We start from the raw sequence: 25,241 nt of genomic DNA, 5'->3' as shown, positions 1-25,241 counted from the left end.
AATTAAATATAAATCAATTATTATATATTCTTTAGAGTTAATTTCTGCATTTTCTTTTTGATATTCTGTCTCTCCATATTAGAATACATATTATCATTAACATTAAATACTGATCATGTCTTTATTAGTGGGCAAACCAACAAAATCAGCAAGGGATCAAATACTTATTCTCCTCACTGTATACACAGGGCCCTGGCGACTCAGTCACACTTAACCCCCATGTACGACACCCCATGTGAGCACCCACTGTATGCTTTATGCTGTAGCTGTGTCTCAGTAGAGTGTGAAGAGTGACCCAGATCTGTCTCCAGGGGGTGCCTGGCAAGACCTGGCGCTGGCGGTGTTAGTCCTGTATCTTAAGTAAATATCAACCCAGCAGTTTTCTGAGCTGCTATTGCCTCCTGGCTGGCCCGTAAAGTGGATCTTAAACAACTTTCTCAATAACCTTTTCCAATCGTCACACACATCACTGACTAAGGGAGGCCTTCTGGGTGCTTCTCGCCTCATCATTTCGCACATTTTTATGGCTACCACCAGTGGGGAAATGATACCTCATCTCCAGCCATTTCAAACAGATATCATTGACACAGATACTATGTGACTAGGAGGTCACAGGAAGTCGGAGAGTGTCCACCCATAAAGAAGACCACCCCTGTTCCCCCACCTGAACGAGGACCTATACTAAGAAGCTGGTTCAGGAGTAAACCAGGTTAAGTTAAGAGGTAAATCACAGTTGACTCCAGACTCTTCTATTAGATGATTTACCTCTTAATTTAACCTGGTTTACTCCTGAACCAGCTTCTTAGTATATCCCTCTGACGGAAGTGCACAGCGGATTGTTGAATATGAGGTCTCCTGTTTCACTAAAACATCAGGGATCAACTAACCCCATTTGCCCATTTCCTCACCGTTTGATTGAAGATTCTCTTTTAAGATGGGCTCGCTCATTCATTATTTGTATCTTCACCGTTAGCCTGAAAAGAGTCAGTTTCACTGTTTACTCTGAAATACTGCATGTGTACTCTGCGGTATGTATATTAAAAGGATGTTTCAAAATGGTTGTTTGTTTCACATGCATCATACCGTAGCTGTAAAATGGTCATTGATTGGCAGCGATTGCACCACATACATAGAAAAAATAATTAAGCAGGCTTGCAGGCTTTTGCAAGTACTGTTAGAAAGATCACATGTATGACCCCAATCTGTGCAAAGGACATGTGCCAATTCTTTTTAGTTTTTTAACAACAGCGATCTAAAAACAAGAAATTGTCTTGATTCTGCCCTCTGCCTTAGATCACAATACTAACTGTCATAAAGACAATCAGAAAAGGTGCTGCCAATACAGGGTTCCATCTCAACTGTCACTTTCTCTCAACATTCTATTCTTAAAGCGATGGTTCGGAGTAGAATCACCCTAATGCCATTTGAACCGTGACACCCATCCACCTTTACACCCGAAGTGTTTTCTGCCGCAGACTTACATCAACAGAGTTGCCGTGTTATTCAATGTTTATTCCGGTTAGCTTGACTCAAGCGCATATGGATACTGGGCACCGTCTCCAAACTTTCCCCACAAAAATAACATGTCATGACACCAAACTTCTGCAGTAGCACAAATATGGTCTGTACTCACGAAACGAAGCATTTGGAAGTTTGGAAATAGTCCAGGAGTTTATTATTATCAACACAAGCCGAATAGCTTCTCTGCTGCTAAAGCTGCGCCAACGTTACTTCCGTCATCTAAGACAAGCATGTAAGAGTCCTAAACGAAGCTCATAATATGCACAATGAAAAGTGAATTCAGCATCAGTATTGATAACGAAAATCCTTGTCTAATTGATAGTAGGTAAGATTTGAAATATCTTTTAAGTATTGCCTTGAAAATATAAGCCTTAATCACAATTCAATGAAAACTTTTTTAACACTCTCGTCTGGAAGTTTGTTGAAGACTTTTACGGGCTTGTCTCATATGACGGAAGTAACGTTGGCACAGCTTTAGCAGCAGAGAAGCTATTCAGCTTGTGTTGATAATACTAAACTCCTGGACTATTTCCAAACTTCCAAATGCTTCGTTTCGTGAGTACAGACCATATTTGGGCTACTGCAGAAGTTTGGTGTAATGACATGTTATTTTTGTGGGGACAGTTTGGAGACGGTGCCCAGTATCCATATGCGCTTGAGTCAAGCTAACCGGAATAAACATCGAATAACACGGCAACTCTGTTGATGTAAGTCTGCGGCAGAAAACACTTCAGGTGTAAAGGTGGATGGGTGTCACGGTTCAAATGGCATTAGGGCGATTCTACTCCGAACCATCGCTTTAACGAGCAGCTGCACTACCATTCTAGAAGTCTATTGTTCAGCTCTTCAATGCAATTTGATATTGTCTTGCTGGAATGCTTGTCACAGCCAGCTGCTTGGCTCAATGGTAAAGGTGCTGGATTAAAGATAGGCCTATGGAGGTTGTGAGTTCAAATCCTGCCCGGACTCATGTTGATTTTCAAAATTATATCATATGCACTGTTCCTTAGCCAACTTAAAATAGCATGTATGTCATTTAGTATCAATGGCAAAGGTGCTGGATTAGAGATATGGAGGTTGTGAGTTCGAATCCCACTCGGACCCATGTTGATTTTCAAAATTATATCATACGTATGCAGTGTTCCTTAGCCAACTTAAAATAGCATGTATGTCATTTACTATCAATGGCAAAGGTGCTGGATTACAGATGTGGAGGTTGTGAGTTTGAATCCCCACTCGGACCCATGTTGATTTTCAAAATTATATGCAGTGTTCCTTAGCCAACTTAAAATAGCATGTATGTCATTTACTATCAATGGCAAAGGTGCTGGATTAGAGATGTGGAGGTTGTGAGTTCATCATATGCAGTGTTCCTTAGCCAACTAAAATTAGCATGTATGTAATTTAGTATATCCCCAAAACGCGGAGCTACAACACTTTCAAGATGGCTGAATCCAAGATGGTTGAATTGTTTGGCCCATAACTTCTGACTGGGTGGATGGATTTTTCCCACATTTCTTTTAGCTTTGTTTTCACAATAGTAGTTTGGTTTTAATTAAGGTGTAGAGATATCAAAAATAAAACTGCTCAGCTCTGCCCCAAAAGGCAAGCACGCTTCCAGCATTTTCTGTGAGAATGCAATCTAGTTTCTTGAATAAAATCTCACTATTTTCACTATAAGCCCATATTCCTGTTTTGAAGCCCAAGTTTTGAGTTTTGCTATCAGATGCAGTACATACAGTACGTAGTTATTTGCCCATGGTGACAGATTTTAACTCAGATACGACTAGTGAAACTTTGTAAAAAATCGCCATAGATTGTTTAATACAACATACCATATTTTCAACCATTTAACATCAAGAAAATTGTTAATTAAAAAAAAAACAAAATCTGCATATTACCTTTATTGCACGAACAACTGAACATATTTTTGATTTTGTATTTTTTTTTTGATATTTCAATACAAAATTGGCTCGGACTACATATTCACATAGTCCTCGGTTTGAACTGAAAACAGAAAAAAAGGACATTTTCAGAGTCGTCGTTAAACTGATGAGGACTGAAGAAAAAAAACAAAAAAACATAACAAAACAAAGGCTCGGCACGGTAGTCAGACTGAAACGAGGAGAGCAGTTGTAATCATCGTGAGCCATCTCTCACGTTTCTGTAAAATGGATTACTTCAAAGCCTCTGCAGATCAGCACGGGTAAAGCCATCTGTGACTAGCTACCATCTGTATATCCAGTCCATACCCCCGGCCCATTACTGTATCACTTCCCTATGACATGCACCGTAAATAACGGAGGCATTATCTGCATTTCATCGAACCCCCCCCCTCCCCCCTCAGCTGTTCACACAGTGTACTTGAATATATAAGGTCCTCGTACACACAACCACCATCCTCATTAGAAACCTATGGTGTTGTTCATCTCTCATTACATGTCTCACTTCTAATGTATATTGTGAAAGTTAGACCTGATCCAATCCGATCTGCTCTGTCTGTAGCAGGAGAAGTGTACTGTAGGTTAAACTACCTGCTCTTCCTGGAGTTGTGTATGTTGGCAACATGTGTTTTTGACAATCAAACTTCCACAAAACGAATATCTACTGTAGAGTTGAATGTTGGCAGGGGTGCTGAGCACATTAGTAAGTTTGGCATGAGTAGATACAGTAGATTTGGGGGGATTTCATTAGATGAAAATGATTGGATACAACTTCAGGGGCAATTAAGACTATGGGTACTTACATAAAGCTCTTTACCCAAAGCTATTGAATATACTATATATGTTTTAAAAAGTAAAACAGTACTGGAATGAACACAATATTTGTTCTGGAAAGGTAATCAACTTAACTGTCTTTCTAGTAGATGCAAATAATATAGTATTATGTTACGTAATAACCGTATTCATAAACTGGGGCATTTGATGAAAATGAAATTTATAAATGTATACTTAATGCCAGAATAAAAGAATCTGCATGCTTTATTCAGCATCCATTTTATGCCACCTTTTCCACCTCCAGATCAGATCATTTATCCACATTTTCTACTTGACTGGGTTGTAGGGTATAATAAATGATTGTGGACGGTAGTATTTTACAGATCAATGGAATAATGTGCTCATCATCCCCTTTCATTCTTCAGTTTCTGAATGACAAAGCATTTGAACATATAGTATACCATAGAAAAGAAAAGAATACAAAAATGCAGGCAAAAGGGCAGCAAAAGAGAAAGATGATCCTGCCTTTTGCATTCCAGTGATTGATACGAACATTTAGAAGGGTTCAGGTTTGTTTTATATATACTTTTCTTTCTTTTTTTTTGTTTTGAATAAAAATCCACAAGAACTCGAATGTCGTAGGACAAAATTCACTTTCAAAGTAATGGTCCCAGTAGGCCAAGTTTATATCCATAACGCAGAGTTTGTGGTATTTTTTTTTTTCTTGTATAGTCAAAACAAAGACCATTTTCTCCTTCATATCCACCTTCAAAGTAAGTGAGAAAAAAATCAAATGCTGCACTACATTAACTCTGTATCCAGGGGTTGTCAAAGGGGAATCCTCTCCTTTCTATTTTTGTGTTTTTTTCTTCATCTTTTTTTGCCTTTCCCATGTCATTAAGTCCCGCAAATGTGTTAGATCATTTTCATGTTAAACTTGCGAGGGGCATCTGCGGTGCTGCTGCTTATACCAGCGTCTGACTTGCGTGGCACATACTCGATCTCTATATTGTGCTTGGTGTTTCCTTTACCCCTGCTCCACAAAAAGAGCAGTACGAGACAAAACAGGACGACACCAAGAAAAGAGATGAAACCCATGGTGGTGGCAATGATCAGGGTCTTAATGTCAAAGGGGAAGGGGACGGCGGCTTTCGTCCCGTTGGCACCGTTATCATTGGGCTGGTTAGATATGAAAGCGAAGGTTTTGTTAGGCTGGTGAGGCCAGTCGGGGGAGTAACTGTGGACATGCAGGTGGGCCAACGCCGTGTCATTACCACCGGCGTTACTGGCGATGCACATGTACGTTCCGTTGTCTTGAATCTGGGCGTAGCGCACTTCCAGGGTGCCGTCGGGAAACACCGTCAGACGGCCGATCGTCTTGGTGGTGATGAACTGCTTCTGCGGGGAGAGCCACAGGATGACCGGAGCGGGGTCGCCGTCCGCTTGGCACACAAAGTGCACGGTGGTCCCCTCGTCCACAAACTTCTGCTGTGGCTTGCGGTCGCGGATTCTCGACTTGCGGCAAGTGAAGTAGTTGGGCTGGAGGATGTCTGGGAAGTCCTTGAACTCCTTGCCTTGTACAAACTCGGGAGAGGCACAGGTGGGCTGTCCCCGATTGAAGTTGAGTCTCCATCGCCGTCGGAAAATCCACAGAAGCCTGCAGTCGCAAGCCAAGGGGTTGTCGTACAACGCCAGCGTCTCCAGGTTCCCAACCGAGTGAAAAGCAGCCTCTTCCAGTGTGGTGAGTGCGTTTGCAGACACGTTGAGGATCTTGAGATAGTTTAGGCCTCTGAAGGCATAGGGCTCAATGACAGCCAGCCTCCCACCTACCAGATGAAACTCTTGCAGCCGAAGAAGGTCGTGAAGCTTATTCCCCTCGATGGTGAGGATGGGGTTGTACGACATGTTCAGAAAGCGCAAGTAGACCAGGTGGCGGAGAGCCACGTACGGGATGGACGTGAGATTGCCGCTGGTGATGGTCAGAGAGGTGAGATTCAAACCGTACAAGCTGTTTGTCGTCATGGTGTCGAGGAAAGGCCAGTTGGCGATCTCCAGCACTTTGAGCCTGTACAGCCGCTTGAAGGCGTAATCCTTGATGATGTTGATGTTGAGGTTGCGCAGGCGGAGCGCGACCAAGCTGGGCAGGTGGGTGAAGGCCTCCGTGGGCACGGCAGTTAGGTTGCACTTCTCCAGGGTGAGCTGCTCCAAGCTGCTCAGGCCGTGGAAGGCTCTGTGGGAGATGAACACCAGGTCGTTGTCCCCCACCTCCAGGGACCGGAGGCTGTACAGGTCTTGGAACATGTAGTCCAGCAGGATGACGATCTTGTTCTCGCTGATGTCCAGCTGGGTGAGGTTGCTCAGGCCCGTAAACACCCCTAGCTGGATGAGCTTGAGCTTGTTGCTCCGCAGCCCCAGTGTCCGCAAGCTATAGAGGTTGTTGAACGCCCCCGGCTCGATGACGGAGATGGTGTTCTCGTTCAGCTCCAGCTCCTCCAGGTTGGGGAAATTGGCAAACTCGTCCGAGTCTATGGTTTTGATGCGGTTCTTGCTGAGGTCCAGCAGCCGCGTCTCGGCGGGGATGCCCTCGGGGACGGACATCAGCTTCTTGCGGTGGCAGACGACGGCGCGCTCGGGCACGTTGCACTCGCAGCGCGACGGGCAGCCCGTGGTGGAGCCGGACAGCACGGTGCCCAGCATCAGTATGAGGATGGGCTGCCAGCACGCCACCAGGTAGCTGTGCCCGCTCGCTTCCCCAGCCCCCATCCTACCGGTTACCTGTGGAGACAGGACACAGAGCAGAGGAGAGCGGGTTATTAGAGGGGGGTAATTAACTCTTTGTGTTGCTGCTGCTGCTGCGACTGCTGCTGCTGCTGCTTACCGAGGCACAACACTTAGTAATTAAACCAGACCAATTCCAGTATGCTGTCTTATTAACTTACAGTTTAATTGGATTGCTTAGGGCTATTTATCAAGGGGCACATTTCTCCCACTTATATTACCATTCACAGAGACTGTAACCTTGCAATGTTCAGTTCATGAGGTACTTACTAATTGTGATTCCTTTATTGACTTGCATTGCATAAATATATAGTATGAATAATTACTGAACGTCATTGCATGCATATCATCTTTATTGTTACAGCAGACAAGACAACCAGACAACAACACGACATCCCATAATTTCGCCTGACCCAGAATACTAAGCAGAGAAACTCTGAAAGTGTCACTTTTGAGGCAAATAAGTTAGAAAAAAAGAAAACAATTACGTAATATTTAAAACTCAGTCCACAAATTGACAGGGAGAGAGAGATAGGCATAACATGATAAATAATAAAGGCAAAACATTTCCATTTTCCCCGTCATGCTGTGCATCAAAAGAGTGCTTGAATAAGATTATGTGTCCATGCAGTGTGGAGCTCTGGCAGGCAGCTAACACAGCCATAGCAGCATCGCCACCACGGCAACAGAATGTTATGAAACCGTCTGATGTACACACACCAAACAAGCAGAGCTGAAAACATGGCTGCCTTCACAACGCTGTCGCAGGGAGGCAATCTCTCTTAGGTGGTGTTTTTTTCTTTCTTTTTTTTGCTTTTTGAGGCAGACCTCCAACATGTCATGCTCAAGATCTATCATTGGAGGTGAGAGCGTAATGCTAAATGATGGCTCTTCAAATGGGGCCAGGTGCAGTTAGAATTAACAGCATTTTTCAGCGAGTAATCTAATTCATGCTGTGTCAGGTATCCGTATGCTGGCAACATCTGTGCGATATATGGTTTGCATAAAATCATCTTTTTTCCACCCTCGCTTCCTCGGGCCCTTGACAATGATATGTGTTTTGGTAACATTAGTCTGGATGTAAAAGTGGGAGTTGACAAATGCTTCTGTAAATAATGTTAGGGCAATGTATCTTCTACGATAAACACAGAACACTACAGATGGGTATGCCAGAAAACAGTAGTTATGATGGCCAAAATTAAATTTGTTTTCAGAGTAAACATGCAGAGTATAAAGAATGAAAGTCATAAAACAGTGATTTGTGATTTTAAAGCACACACCAAATCACCAGCCACAAATTTGATATTCAGCAGATGTTCACATGAAATATGCTTTGAATTGATAAACTTTCTTAATCCAATATTATACTTTCTGTTTCAGCATACACAGTTGCCTACATTTTGCAGTGTTAATGCAATTTAGACAGTAAGACTGACCCAGTGAGTGCTACTGCTAACTTCGACTGTGTTGAATTAGCAGTGCTGTGTAGCTATGTAGAGTACAGCTAAATGCAATAAAATATCTGAAAAGAGGCCTCTGCTCTGTTTCCAATGATCTAGTGTATATATTTTTGCATATGGCCTCCACGTTAAAGCTTCTCCAGAGTTACAGTAGGCCTACACAGTAAAAATAAAATAAAATAAAAAAAGGAATCAGTGTTAATTCAACACTTAGGGAGTACTCTGGGACCAAATATACTCTCGAAGATGATAAATTGACTCTTTAAGTGTTGAAGTCACTCAGTTTTTTTTTGCTGTGATATACAGCAACACCAATTACAGGTCTGTAGGCCTCGGAGTGTTGCTAGTATTAGGATGCACAGGAGAGGCCCAGGGAAGCACTTCCATCAAATATGGATCAGAGGGAAAGGCCAGCGGGCCTGTGGCCAGCAGCCGCCCGCCGCACAGAGCTGCAATGTCACATGACTAGATCTGCAAGGAAATCATCAGCATCATCATCAGCCACCAATAACCCCTGCAGCCTCCGTGCTCCTCAAGTATCTGCCGTCCCAGAGGAGCGAGTGTCACTTCCGTGATAATCAGCGATATCGTGCCAAGAAAATCCCAGCCAGGGATCTAAACTTTTCTGACCTCCTTATTAATTTGTCGCTCAAAACAACGGTCATGCGGGTTAGGATATTGACTGCATGCCAAAATCTTGACAAGGACCTAAAATATGAATGCCTGTGATGATCCCCAAGACGGTGTCAGTGGTCAATGTAAAGGCACAGAAAGTCAACTGCAGGAAGAAGGGGGGTTGGGTGGTGGGGGGTGAGAGAACCGCATCAATACCACTCGGCACAGAAGCTTAAGTCAATGCTGTGTGACCACTAATGGCCATGCAGCACTGTACGGTACATCGCCACAAAAGCAATCCATTGCATTTAGGATGACTTCCCCTGACTAGTGTTCATTTTCTGATGACCTAAAGCAAACATGCATGGGGAAATGATTACTGATCTGGCCTAAAGCAAACATGGGGAAATCATTACCGATCTGACTGGAGTGTGTGAAGCATGCACCTCCGGTACAGCACTCAGGTTGCTAATGTGGACGTCCTTTATTGGATGCTAAAGAAAAGCCCATTGTTTTTTTCTTCAGTACTTGGGTGTCAACATTTTGCCCGTGGTGTTGATTGGACAAGACAAGTTGCTTCATACGTAATGCCAACTGAAATAATTTTGCACTCATTGGATATCTGGTTCAAGGTGAAGATTGTGCACATCCCAGGAAAAGGTGCAGGACAAAGGCTGAATGTAGTTTCAAAGTGAGAGGTCAGCACACTTAAAATCCTTTTTGTTTTATTTTATCATTTCATGGCTGGATAATGTTTTGACTTCACAGTCACAGAATCAGATGAAAACTGTGAAGTTGAAACGTTATTCAGCCATGAAAAAATAAAAGAAAACAAAAAAGGATTTTAAGTGTGCGGATCTCTCACTTTGAAACTCATTTGATATCTCTCATCACCACTGCTGGTAAACCTTTCAGCAGTTATTGAAGGAGTCTCACAATGCAAGCAACTCAAACAATAGCGATTATACCCTTAGTTGCACGCCACACAATAGGACAATAGTACAGCTACTTCACTCTCCAAGAAAACAACACCCTTTGATGATATAAATAAAGCATCAAGGTTTAGGGTACTGCTTTGATATTTTAAACTACATGTTAAAAATAGATTATCACCTTTGTGATAACTGATCCAAGGCAGACATCCTTTATACTGTATGAAGTGATGCAGCATATTCTAACATGGCAATCCTGCCAGCAACACCACAACAACAGCAAATGATATACAGCTCCTCTCCAAAAGATATAATTTAAAAGTTATTTATTTATTTCCATAAGTCCATCAAAAAACGTTAAACTTTCATAGATTGCAGATGAGTTGCCCACATATTAAGCTATTTCAAGTATTTATTTGTACATATTTCAGGCTTCCAGCTACCAGCAGAAAAAACATGAAAATAGTAGGCTATTTTAAAAAATTTGAATACAGTAGAAAAATATTAAAGGTGCGTTAGCATGCCCATACCACCAAAGTACCAAAGTGTGGTGTGGTAATCTATGGAGTATAATCAAGAGAAGAGGGTCACCAGATCCAAAAACAAACAAACAAACAAACAAAACATCTGACAGCAAAGCGTTAAGGATATCTGGACTAGGCAAAACAACCGTCACTAAGCGGTGGTCACCTATTGTTTTCAAAGTAGTGCATCCACGCTACCTGTCAGAGTGCATCAGAGCCAATCCCACCTTGAGAGGTGTGGTTAAGCACCTATGATCTCAGGTAAAATCCGTCTTATGTGTCTGTCAGTGTTATTGGAAGAAAGAGTTAAACTCCTTAAGCCTGCAGCAGATAAGCCTGAGTCAGCAGCACAGTTAATCCTATAGGGGGAAAGGAAAGGCCCTCCCGTTAAACTGGTAGCCAACTGCCTAGGCTACCTACTGATACTGGGAGGTAGGGAATCCTATATACTGTGTATGTCTCCTCATTAAGCCTTCCCCAATCCATAATATTATCATGTATGCTGGTGAAATGTATGCATATGACACAGAAGGTCCTGCTATTGTTATGATATACTGTATGCACATGGCTGTAAAGTAAATCTAATGATTCAAGATGATATTCCATCTGGACGGCACCAATACCCCTTTGACCTCAAACATAGTAATAAAATGTGATCTGCTTTTCGCTTGATTAAAGCAACACCTATGCATAAGCTGGGCAGGAAGGAAGTCTCAATAGATGGATTGTTAAGCACCATAGGGTGGAGGTGTTTGTGATCCTCCTGTTTGTGGGTTGCTGTCCTAGTTCTGTCTGGCCAATAGTTTCACCACCTCCTCTCTTCTCTCCTCCCTCTCTCCCTCTCTCTCCCTCACTCAGTCCCCTCTCTGCATGTTCAATTGAAATGTAGCAGAAAGGTGACCCCCATGTCACCATGATTGAAATCTGGATCAGCTCCGGCGGCTGACCCCTCTGCCGATGATGGGCTGGGGCTTAAATGGGAGTTGACGCCGGACAGATGGGTGGCAAAGCTTTAATCCCGAGCAAGGAGCCAGGTTGGTGCAACAAGGTGCTCACTTCCAACTGTGACCAGCTGTTTCACCAGCCCCCTTTCTCTCTCTCCTCCATCCTCTCTCCTTTTTCTCCCTCCTCCTCCTCCCTCCCTCCTCCTCCTCCCTCTTCACCTGTTCAGCACCTCCTGTTTCACCAGCCCCCTTTCTCTCTCTCCTCCCTCCTCCTCTCTCTCCTCTCCTCTCTCCTCCTCCTCCTCCTCCCTCCTCCACCTCCTCCTCCCTCTTCACCTGTTCAGCACCTCCTGCATTTGGGTCAGGTATGGACCAGCACCACAGATACAATGCATCTATTATTAAACACGGACATCACAGCCTAAAAAAACTGAAATCCTTTTTTGGTCTGGCTCCCCTAAACTTTTCTAAATACTACTGCATTTGGAAGATTAAAATGACATTCCCAAATGTTTTCTGGGTAATCTCAATCTGCCTGTAGTAGTAGTAGTGACATGATATGACAGAGGCAAAATAATATCCAAATGCCATGCCACTCCCCGTGATGTGGACGGGTCAGCAGTTCAGCTGGCTCTGCTCTGGCTTTTCACAACCCGATTAAGTTTTTATTTTTTACTCACAATTTAGTACTAAAGCCTGTGCTTATAAGGAAAATATTGGAGATAGGCAATGCATTGTAGTTGCATGCACCTAGAAGGATCAGGAGGCGCACGCTCAACACCTTGTAGTCTAATGTGCTACACTGGGTGCTCAGCTTTGTCAATGAAAAAACTCAAATCTCAAAAATAAATGAATAAAGACACACACATCAGATTTCTTTTTGTTTTTTTCATCGCCTGAGAAATCTGTTGTGTGCTTCTTTGTTCATTTATTTTTTAGATCTGAGTTGCATGCACATGCATGTATGTATGCATGTATGTTGTGACAAGAGAGTTTACATCACTTACATGCATCACTCTGATATAAGTTCCTACTCATTATTAAACATATAAATCCTTCCTGCTAATGCTCTGATTATGGGCTTTATGTCACAAGTTCGTGCCAGTTCATGGGAAAAAATGTCACATGGAGGGATTTATTATGCATACTTGAATTAAACAGTGTAGCCCCCCTAACCACACACATGCAAACTAAACAGTCATAATCTGAACAATGCAAACCAAAGGACTGTACTCAATGACCTGATCATCAGAGAACCCCCATATTATATACGGTAACTGGACAGATTAATTTACTGTACATGACATTTGAGCTGTCTGGCTCTTCCTCAGGCTCCATGCACAGTATCATATATACGTAGATGCGACTTATATGCAGCACTGCGCTTGTTTTGTAGATGTGACTTATACTACGCTTGTTTTGACAGTGAGAGATGTGATGTGATGGACTTGCTGGCTCTCCATCAGTCACATGTCTCGTTGTCATCGGTGCCAAACTGCGGCCGCCTGACTGGCCGGTCACAGACATCAGCCCTAACGCCTCCTGATGTGCTCCTGAGCTAGAGTCTCAGTACACATTAAGCGTAATCATTTTGGCAAGGCTGTGTGCAGTGCATCGTACATCTGAAGTGCATTACGTAAATTGCCACCCCATCTCCTCCACGAGCAAGGTAGACTTAGTCGAATAACTACAAGATGGACCAGAGTGCTCTTTGGAACTGAAGTGCCTCTGGAGCATTTCACTTGCACATTTACCTACATTCAAACAGCCGAATGTAGCACAAGGCTAACTTCTATAACTAACCCCACTACTACTCACCCCAACTGCTAACCTTTACTGCCCCTGAGTGTGTCTGCCAGGTAGCCCTATTTGGCAAGTAGCCCAGTTCGTTCGACAGCGCACTGGGACTCTAGGTGTGCGGAGCTCAGTGACCGCTGAGCAAGGAGGCCTGCTCTCTGGGCTTGGAGACAACTTGCTCGTACATATGTAGGGCTGGACTGGCAATGTGGCATACAGGGCATTTTCCCAGTGGGTGCACACTACATAGTACAGTACAGTACATTACACTTAGCTGACGGTTTTATCTACAGAGACTTACAGCTATTTAGATACAGGGTATTGGTTACAGTCCCCGGAGCAATGTGGGTTAGGTGCCTTGCTCAAGGGCACTTCAGTCATGGATGGAGGTGTAATAGGGATAGGTAAGGGTGGGATTCGAACTTACAACCTTCTGATTTTACTAAGTCCACCTCCTGAACCACTCGACCACACAGTCTCCAGGGTCCAATTGTACACTGCTCCACAGTTTAGAGCAGGCAGCCCAATGTTCCATCTTCAGTATTGACTACAGTGACCTGAGTCAAGCAATATGAAGACGAGCTGTATGTGTGATGGGCCAGTTAAAGCAAAAAATGCCTGGATGTCACCCCCCCCCCCCCCCGTCCCCCCCAGATCAGCCCTGTTCACATGTTTGTACAGTATGTTTCGTACATCACGTAAGATAACATACGAGACCCAGCTAGAGGCTAGAGCACAGGCCAGAGTAGCAGCGTCAGGTAGCACCATCCCCACTGGGCAGTCTCTCCCTCTCAGCAGTGCAGTGTCCTTACAGCAGCTGTTCTACAAGGGACTGCACCCCCCATACACACACTCACATGCGCATACACACACACACACGCACACACACACACACACACACACACACACACACACACACACACACACACACACACACACACAGGCACGCACACACACACACACACACACACACACACACACACACACACACACACACACACACACACACACACACACACACACACACACACACACACACACACACACACACACACACGTACACGCAGACACACACACGCAGGCACACACACACGCAGGCACACACACACACACATGCTCGTACACACAGACACACAGACACACACACAGACACACACACACACACACACACACACACACACACACACACACACACAAATGCAGGCACACACACGCACACAGTCACACTCGTACACACACACACACACACACACACACACACACACACACACACACACACACACACACACACACACACATACACGAGAAGACACGCCCGCAGACACACACACACAGACATGCTCGCACAGACACACACATACACACACACACACAAAGGCATGCTCGTACACACACACATACACACACACAAGAACACACACGCGTGCACATGCACACACACACACACACATGCACGTGTGCACGCACGCACACGCACACACACACACACACACACACACACACACGCGCAACACACACACACACACACACACACACACACACACACCACACACACACACACAAGCACACACATACGCACACACACACACACACACACACACACACACACACACAAATACGCCTGCACACACAATGCCCCCGCCTTCCTCTCACACAGCCAATGACCTTCAGAGGTCCTAGCCGCCACTTACTTTTTAACGGTGGAAAATGAAAGCCCCCTGTACCCCGCAGAAAAGGAAAATGTGTGTGGAGAAATAATTGGTTCAAGGGGTCACTTTTCTGCTTTGCACTTCTGTAATTCTTCAGTTACCTTGACCGAACACAACCTTGGCCTGTTACAAGAACGCTGAACAGATATTTTCCAAGTCTGTGTCCAACATGAACTGTACTGTACAGGCAAAACTCATTCATGCATGAGTATAGAAAATCAGGGGTGCATTTCTCGAAAGGGTAGTTATTAGCAGTTAGCAACTTGGATAGTTGCCAATGGGAAATTGCATTGCAACCAACAAAGTAGCTAAGATAGTTAGCAAATAGGGTTTAGAGAAATGCACCCCAGACTAGAATGAATGTGGATGTTACACTGAAATGAACTGTAAAATGAATTACTGTGGCATCGGTTAAAACTGGTCTTGCTGGACTGCTATTAATCATTACAGTGAAAGCAATCATAAAACAGGATTTCCCAGATGAGACATTGACTCAGATGAAACTCTGACTCAAAGAGGTTGTTAAATATTATGTCCCAATGTACGTATTGGGGAGATTTGAATTTCGATATTTCCATTAATTATACAAGTAAAAACCTTTTTTTGAGCAGCAAGCCATCTTCAAGATTGTACTGCAGTACATTCTTGATCACTCAATCAGAGGTAGGCTACACAAAGGGAAGGCCTGAAGACTTGTATACATTGTTACAGAATAGTGTGTAGGGCTGAAGACGTGTATACATTGTTGCAGAATAGTGTGTAGGGGTGAAGTCGTGTATACATTGTTACAGAATAGTTTATAGGGCTGAAGACTTGTATACATTGTTGCGTACAGTAATAGCGTGTAGAGGTGAAGACTTCTATACATTGTTGCAGAATAGTGTACAGGAAACATATGACGTCTGAAGCAGCGGGGGATGTGATGTGGCGCCATTACAGGCACAATGGAAGACACTCAATGGCTATTACACAAAGTGCATTCTGATGAGCAAATGCCCCTCCACCGCACCATCAATGGAAACATTCAATGTAAAATCTATTCAATATCTGATTATTTTGTCCTTGAATTTTTGTCCCTGAAAGTAAACATTCACAGCTTTCAAGCTGTGAATCATGTAAATTGGCACCTAAACATACATGTATATTATGTATGCAGATGTTACTGCAGCAAAATAATAATAAAATAAAATAAACATTGAAATCTTTGGGAAAGAGCCGCTCTAAGTGAGGCTGCATTCCCAATAAACAAACATGCTAGTACAGTAAACACTTTACATTAATACAGAAAATAAATATTGTCCTTGTGTGTGAGTTTTGTAAGCACCAACATGCCACCATTATTTCACACTGCAGACAAAAGCTGAATCTTATTAGCAGAAACCCTGCATGAGCAGCAAGCAAATCCTACAACCCACAATCTGATTTGAAAACGTGATGATGAGGGCTGATAATAGTGGAAATGCTGCAATCCTTCCTGTCAAGATGTTGAATTCATGAAATGGATTAGGAGCTTTTCAAGTCAGGAAATTCTACAAAAGACCTTTTTTTTGGCAAGGCTAGCAACATTTTTCGCTGTACCTTGATGTTCCACTTTTCATGCCACAGTAGCGACGCGTATGGATATACGTAAATGACAGGTGTAGAATATAAAAGACACATTTCAGTGATGTTGGGGTTATATCGAGGGTAATGCTGTTTTCTTTTAAAGTGCTCTGGAAGCCTTGCCCAATACGAAATAAGAATTACATTATATAGTAATCTCTATATCTAACATGAAGGCTCTGGCAGTCACAAGATGATGAAAGAAAGGGAAAACATGATGAACAGATGGGTAGATATGCAGATATAGCCAGGCCACACCCTCCTAGTGACGCAACACCTTTGCCATTGCTTCTAGTCAGGCCAAGAGCAATGTCAATATCGTTTCTAATCTCCCGAAAAATCGGGAAGTCCACCCACTTTGTCAGACACCAATCAATCAGTAGCAAACCTAGGGAGGCGGGTCAACCATGCCATTTGGGAAATGGTCTCGTTATGGTCTTGGTCAGACCAAGTCTCGAAGAGATTTGAACGTCGATGATAATCAGGCTAATGCAGATAGATAGATAGATAGATAGATAGATAGATAGATAGATAGATAGATAGATAGATAGATAGATAGATAGATAGATAGATAGATAGATAGATAGATAGATAGAAAGACTTAATCCAGTGCTTCTTCTCCATAAATACACTGTAAATGGACCATCAGCAGGATTGCTTCTCTACAGTAGCTCTGGCTCCCTAAACAAAGAGCCTCAGTGTTGGCACTGGTGACTAAGGATGCTGTACTGAAAATGTGACGCAGTCTATGGCTCCTCCTCCCTCGCTGACACCCCAGCACGCACACATACACGCACACATACACGCACATGCACACGCACACGCACACGCACACGCACACACACCTTGGGACCAGACTCTTTGATGTACGTTGTGCATGTTACACAATGCAGCATTCTCACGGCGACGAGGTGGAGAGGAAAAAAAAAAGAAGTCGACGTCTAACGATGAATAATTAAGCCTCTGCTTGCAATGCACATGGGTGTGTGTGTGTGAGAGTGTGCGGGTGCGTGGCGTTGCAGAGCGATATTGACTTAATAACAGCTGGCATTTAAAGACTTCCTCCCACAACAGAGAGAGAGGGGGGGGGAGCGGGGGGTGGGGGGCGGTAGGAACGCCTCACAGTTTGCTCAGCCCTGGAGCTGCTAGTGGTGAGACATTTTAAAGAAAACGAGTGATAATTAGAGCTTGGCAAAAAGGGAAGCGAACCTGCACTAAGAGGAGCGAACAAACTCAAAAGCTCAGCACAACTCCATCGCCACCGGTGCTGATGCTGATGCTGATGCTGAGGCGGAGGCTGCCACCACCATCACAGTCACCGTGGGCACCATGCTGCATCGAGAGCCACCACGGGGGATGGTGCCGCAGAGAAGAGAAAGACAAGCCCAGGACACATGCCCAGAAATCCTGTTAGACTTGGCCCACGCGGCGGCTTCTATTAGCCAGCACTGAGGCGAGGCCCGAGTTTACTTTCCAGCACCACTAATTCATATGCTACAAATGACAGAGTCCATTAGCCAACCTCTCCATCAAAATCAGGCGCTCTCTGTTTGAAAGGGAAAGAAAGTGAAATGTCATTGCCCGACCTTTTGTTGTCCTCATGCCGGATTTCATTCATTAACACAGCGAACGACAAAAAAACATTTCAACGCTTTGATTGCGGCATCCAGCTATGATTTTAGCCTTAACAAAAGCTTTTTTTTTTGCTTTGAGCAACAAAAAAAAATGCCTGACGCACACACACAACCAGTAGCCTATTTCTGAGCAGAAACAAAGCCATGTCCAGGTAAACATGGCGCCCCAAACTGGGCAGCTGACATGTGCAGAGGAAACTCAGTTGGGCTGACACACATCACATCACCACCCAGCTCAGTACGCCACACTGCACATTATTGGGTAATTAACAAGGAAATTGGGACATCCTTTTCGGTAAGCACTGGCCCAAAAATCTTCCACCGTCTTGGTATACACCAGTGGTTCCCAAAATGGGGGTCAGGCCCCCTAGGGGGGTTGAGGAGGTACTGAAGGGGGCATTGCATGGAAAACGGGGAAACTAACAGCCAATACATGTATTTGCTGTCCTGTGGATTTCTAGCAATATTAGCGGACAAACTAATAATGGAAAATCGAGTAATATTAATGGCAAAATAGTTTGTCCACTAATATTGCTAAAAATCCATTCCCAAGCTAAGACTATGGTGGGTGGGGGGGTCTTAACTGCAAAAAGGGGGTCCCCACTGAAAAAGTTTGTGAACCACTGGTATACTGTATAGTATAGTGTGTGTGCTACAGGGACTCTGGATAGATACGTTTTCATCTCAGAGCAATCCATACAGAACGGAGGGAAAGAAAAAAGCTGATCTTCACAAACTCTCCTTGATTTATAGCGCCAGAATCCAGAAGCTCTTGTGAAGGATATATATAACCACGTTGCCACGGCACAGTCACTTCTGTTTACTCATTTAAAATTTATCCTTCCTACAATGCAGCGGCTTCAAAAAACAATTTCTCATGAGTGCTTTCTAAAAAAAGAGAAATGTGAATTATAATAACTGTATGGAAAACAGCACATGCTGTGAGGACAGGAAAAACACACGCACACATGCACACACAGGCGCACACACGGACTCACACACAGACTCACACACAGATTCACACACAGACTCACATACAGGCGCACCCACCCACACATACACAGACGCACATGCACACAGACTCACACTCAGACCTGCACATACACACACTCACACACACAAACGCACATACAGGTGCACCCACCCACACATACACACAGACGCACATACACACACACACACACACACACACACACACACACACACACACACACACACACACACACACACACACACACACACACACACACACACACACACACACACACACCCAGAGATAGACACACACACACACACACACACACACACACACACACACACACACACACACACACACACACACACACACACACACACACACACACACACACACACACACACACACACACCCACACACAGCATGGCAGTGCAGGGGGTGGGTTACCTTATTGTGTTTTTCTTGACAGTCCCAGCTGATTGAAAGCTATTGCAATTCCTCCCACAACACTGCCAGTGCACTACGTATTTCCTGTACTTGGCCCTACTGCTACCTTCAACACATCACACATATTATTACAGGTCTTTTTCAGGTCTTTTGACACCAGGAGCTTGGTTGTACTCTGCATATGGCCAGTGTTACTGTCAGAGATGTTATTTCCATGTCCATGGAAAAGTGTGCTGCTTAAAATTCAAAATGTTTCTCTCGGTGAGTCAGTGGCCGTGGTGTAACTACAGTGAATCATCATCTGTTGATAAATGCCCCTCAGCACGCGCTGTACGGCTGAACATGCGCCTCTAATTGTCGACCTGAGGGGACAAGCGGTGCAATTTCAGGAGTTCAATGCCTTCCCTTCCCGTGTCTTCACAATCACACTCCCTCAAATGAATTGGAATGTCACAAAGACCGTTTAGAGTGGTATTAACATTTGTCTACTATGCTTCTCAGCCATTTTAGTATTTTTTAGTATTTAACGAAATCCTGCATATCCACAGTCAGTGCAATTCAAATTATTCAGCTGTACGCTGCGCTGTGTTTAAATAATAAACCTATATCTACTAGTATGACCAAAGTACAGTAAGTTTTGCAGCCAAAAATGTCTATTTCTGGAAATTCAAAATGGCGGACCATGGAGAAGGTTCCGCTTCTCATGTATGAAAAGTGCAATTTTCCCAGTCAAAATGAAAACTTAGAATTTGATGATGGTGGTAAGTATGTATGATAAAGGTAACATTTGTGAATGGGCAGCATGAATTCTTGAAATACATAATTACACAGTGCAACAAAAACCTGCATATCCGCAGTCATTCAAATTCCATTCAAATGACTGAGCTGTACGCTACGCTGTGTTTCAATGTCGTCAGAGTATAGATGATTGACATTGGCCATGCCTTACCGTGCTGGCATTAAAGAGGGCTTCATCTACTATAGAAGTGCTCATTACATTGCTGGCTCAGGTCTTAACTTTGTGATTCTTTCCACTCTTCTCGTTTCCCTCTCATCTTTTCATTCCCTTTTCCTTTTCTTCTTCTTTTTCTCCCCGTGTAAACTCGGTAGAGTTAGAGCAGCTCCCTCTATCTCTGTGATAGGATGGCCTAATCCATGTCCTCTGAGAGATCTCAGGCAAAGATGGGGTCTTAATTAGCCAGATGAAAAGACCTCTGAATGGGGTTATTGATACAGCAGGGAACTGAGGACTAAGCAAAATTGAAACACCGCTGTTGGGGAGAGAGCAGAGCAAGCCGTCTCTGAGGTCCAGGAGAGAGAGAGAGACAGAGAGAGAGAGAGAGAGAGAGAGAGAGAGAGAGAGAGAGAGAGAGAGAGAGAGAGAGAGAAAACAGGTCACCCTTGACTGTCTCTTCTGCCAAGGTCCTCCTTGATCTATTCACCTGTGCTGCAAAATACTAAGAGGCTTATGCAAGAGTGCTGACCCTCATATATTTTTAAAAAACAGAAGATTATAAGCAGCCAGGAGAAGAGCAGCATCAACAATAACAACATTCAGCGTGTTAAACATGAAGCTCTAGGGAGTTATCAGTAATTAAAGACTAAATTACTTGTCTAAGCTGTCCCCGTGTCCCTCTCTCTCCACCTCTCTCTCTCTCTCTCCCTCTCTCTCCATCTTCCCCTCTCCTTCTCTCTCCTCCCTCTCTCTCCCTCTCTCTCCATCTCTCTCTCCGTCTCTCTCTCTCCGTCTCTCTCTCTCCATCTCTCTCTCTCTCTCGCTCTCTCTCTCTCTGTCTCTCTCTCCCTCCATCTTGCTTCGGAATGTCGCTCCGGTTGCAGACGTGTCAGAGAGGCTATACTGTGGCGGCTCAGAGTCTGTGGCAATGGCCTTTAAATCCCTGCTGTTCTTCACAGGAACCGAATTTCTGGCTTGACAAGGGAAATCTATTTCACACGTTTTATGTGTATCAATGACAAGGTGACCCCGCGTGGCTGTACACACGTCTCTGATATGGCAAATCTCCTTGTAGCCCCTCATGAGATACCGCATGGAGGGAATCATAATGTGCAGTAGCAGCACTGTAACAGGGCGAGCATCCTATCAGAGAGAGAGAGAGAGAGAGAAAGAGAGAGGGGGAGAGAGAGAGAGAGAGGGAGAGAGGGAGAGCAAGAGAGAGAGAGAGAGAGGGAAAGAGAACGCGAGAGAGAGGGGCGAAGAGAGAGAGCGAGAGAGAGAGAGGGAGAGAGAGAGAGAGAGAGGGTGAGGGAGAGAGAGAGAGAAAGCGAGAGAGAGGGGCGAAGAAAAAGAGAGAGAGAGAGAGAGAGAGAGAGAGAGAGAGAGAGAGAGAGAGAGAGAGAGAGAGAAAGAGAAAGAGAGAGAGAATAACACACGTTGAAACGACATGCCATCATGTCATTCACTTTCCTTGGAAAAAACCCTAACTGCCACATACAGTATAAGACTGACTGCTTTTCCACATTTCCTTGCTGCAGAATATGCGCACATAGCCTTAAAGATGTGTCTGCCAAAGTGGTCTAGTTCAAAAAACCATTGAAGCAGCATTTATTTGCAATCCTTTAAAAAAAAAGCATTTTCTAAAAAAGGTGAGTTTCTTCCCGGGCGGCTGGTAGCCTGTCTGCCTGAAGCTAGTGTTCCCACCCTAGCTGCCCACTTATCTACTGCTCAGAGAGGCAAAGGTGAATGGCAGCGGCCTCCTGCCTCTCTTATCGATGGCTGGCTTCCTATTAAAGACATATCAAAAGACGGCACCAAAAGTAATAATACGCAAGGACGGAATTATTTATTTGATTTTTTTTCTTCTTCATATCAGCCAAGGGGGCTCAGGCCAGGGGAAATTGTATTAGGGAAGATTAATTCTTGGTCTCCTTTTTACCCTTAACACAAGCCTTCCCCAACTTGCTGAGCTCATTATGTGTCATCTGACTTGGAAAAAAAGGCGAAAAAAAATCTGACGTATAAAAGCAAGCATATATTACCCTTTGATATGAGCCTCAATGAGAAAATAATCATTTCCGTCATAGCTGATAGCACGCTAATGTTTTATTCTGCGCGTATGAGCAACTTCCTTGAGTTTTTCTGATGCTCGCAAGGCCCACCTGCTGTAGCGGTAACAAGAAAGGATGAATATATGACAATTCTCCTCTCTCTCAACCGCTTGCAGACCTGCTTGGGAAGCCCCTGCGCGCGCTCACCTTTCAGCCTTGCCCATCTTGCCAGAGACACCTGTATGCATTTCTGTTGTGGTGCAAACCAAAGCCTGGGAGGCAGCACAAGGTCAGATGGGCACGCCATTTCCTGTGCTTTGATCACCACATCCTTTCATCACCATGTCGCAAATTCTCCCAGGGCCATGGACTTCTTTCACTTGCACTCGACTAATTGAAAATGTTCAATGATCTTGCAGCTTTGTCTATATTCACGTACTGCATAGTGCACCTCCAAACTACACAGTAAAAAAATATAGTCTTCATTCAACACTTAGAGAGTTGATTTAATATCTTCTATAGTGTGTTTGGCTCTAGAGTACTTTAGTGTTGAAGTGTGTGAAGTGAAATTAAGTGTTAGGTGTTGAATTAATACCACTTTTTTACAATGTAGGAGATCTTGTAAACATACAGTAGTGATCCCGGTCATAATCATGGCCACTGACAGGAAGCTACATGAAATCATGAAATGCCAATCATGTGCACGGTGAGTTATTTGGTACATTATGAGTGCCAAAGGAAAGGCTCTTGTTGTTGTTAACAATAATGTGCTTGTTAACAACCCTCTGATAATATTGTGCTTGCTGAGCGCTACGGCTCTCTCTGGCATCACTGAGCAATTCCAGCACTTACAAGCTCCCTGTTGATCAGTGTTGGTCCTTGTCATAGTGTGCATTAGACACATGGTTTAACTTCACTAACTATCCCTTTTGCATGTGAGACAGCCTGCCACGACAAGGTTTCACTAATGCTTTCAAATGCACAACCGGTGAAAGTTAAGATTTGATAAGATAAATAAATAAGATAATCCTTGCTAGCTTAGCTGACTAATCCTCTTCATGTGAAACAGCATTGCTGACCAAGGTTTTACACATTGCTGACAGTGGTATTCACAATGCAGAAGAGAAACCGACTTATGATACTTTTCACCTGTTTCCCTGGAGGGGGTTGGACCAGGTATTGCAATGACTCTGTCGGTTCCCAGGTCACTGGTACCACTTATTGCAATGACTATCTGGTCTATCTCTCTGTTTGTTTGTGTGTCCGCCCGCAGTGTTTTGCTTTTCCTGAGGGTGGTCATGCCAAACACTCCATGAGGCCATGGCAAAGGGGACCAGGGTGCCATCTCCGATTGATGTTGTTGTTGTTGTTGGTTATAAATCCAGACAATGTTGTGGTGACAGGAAGATGAAAACAAAATAGCACAGTATCAACTTGTCAACCACATTGCCTGAAAACAAACCCGAGCAACATCTTTCAAAACAAAAACACTCCGTCTCAAGACAAACTACTCGTCTGCAAACTGGGTATTGCAAGTCTGATTAAGTAACTCGGAGTGGATACCCCGGCTGCCCATTCCAGTCTAGCAGTCTCAGTTTTCACTGACGGCTAATCCAGTCAGTGTCAGTATGTATTCTGGCCAGTGTTCATGACTGATAGTCCTAACTCAATCAAAACCCAAATAAAACTCTCCGGAGTTTGTGGAACTTAATGAGAATTCATGAGCTAGCACAACAGGCAACAATGATCTACGAACCAACCAGGGCTTGACATCAGCACCTCAGTTTGCATTTGTCTGATTTATTTTCTATCTTCTCACTTTAGCCCTTCTCAGCTTAAAGGTGCACTGTGTAGGATGGGGGCCAGAGTACGGTAGGTATTGCAACTGTGCTGCTCATTGAAACTGTGTTGCCTATTGCCAAATTTGATCTTTTCATGAATATTTATAAAATGATAAGCAAATGTTTACTAGTATGACCAGAGTAGTCGGTTTTGCAGCTAAAAATCACTATTTCTGAAAATTCAAAATGGCGGACATGGAAAAGATCCCCCTTTTTACAATATGTATGAAAAGTCAAATTTCCCCAGTCATCATGAATATATACAGTAGGTAACATTTGTGAATGGGCAGCATGAATTCTAGAAATAAACTACTAAACATATTACACTGTACACCTTTAAACATAAACTATCATGGGTAGGACATGTACAGTAACTATGGTTGATACAGTGTAAAGGCTGAATGTAACTTAGGAAGTCTATTAGTGGCTCGTGAGTAAAAACATACGTTTCAAGCCCTGGAACCAACCATACAAACCAACTAGTATCATTTCAGTCTGCATTAGTCCCACAGCTTCTTGCCAAACGTGCATGAGTACATAGTATATGTAGGCCTACAAATAAATAAAACTTCATCCCCATATCCATCCACTGCTGGCTAGGGAACAAACCAACATCATCCTTCCCTCCTCCTACACTTCTCATGTCAGTTTGCCCTCTTCTGTGATTGCCCACACATCAGCCCGTTATCACACACATGACTCACGCTCCAATCTTCTGGGTTAGCTTCCCTCTCTCTC

The 25,241-nt window shown here is 43.8% G+C and overlaps 1 protein-coding gene across 2 annotated transcripts in view; it reads right to left on the bottom strand.

Annotated features, from left to right (window-relative positions):
- Positions 1 to 3,327: 3,327 nt before the first annotated feature.
- The window catches only part of lingo1a (leucine rich repeat and Ig domain containing 1a), a 101,244-nt gene continuing 79,330 nt past the window's right edge, over positions 3,328 to 25,241 (bottom strand). For both annotated transcript variants that reach the window (XM_063196713.1, XM_063196711.1), the window contains one exon: positions 3,328 to 7,013. In XM_063196713.1, coding sequence (XP_063052783.1) covers positions 5,154 to 7,001 — 1,848 coding nt within the window. In that variant the 5' untranslated portion in view covers positions 7,002 to 7,013 and the 3' untranslated portion in view covers positions 3,328 to 5,153. The remainder of the gene's footprint in view (positions 7,014 to 25,241) is intronic.

This window comes from Engraulis encrasicolus, chromosome 4 (assembly GCF_034702125.1).
Source record: "Engraulis encrasicolus isolate BLACKSEA-1 chromosome 4, IST_EnEncr_1.0, whole genome shotgun sequence".
In the NCBI taxonomy this organism is placed as follows: domain Eukaryota; kingdom Metazoa; phylum Chordata; class Actinopteri; order Clupeiformes; family Engraulidae; genus Engraulis; species Engraulis encrasicolus.
Note: the sequence above shows the minus strand (reverse complement) of the source record. Positions and strands in the feature narration are given on the sequence as shown.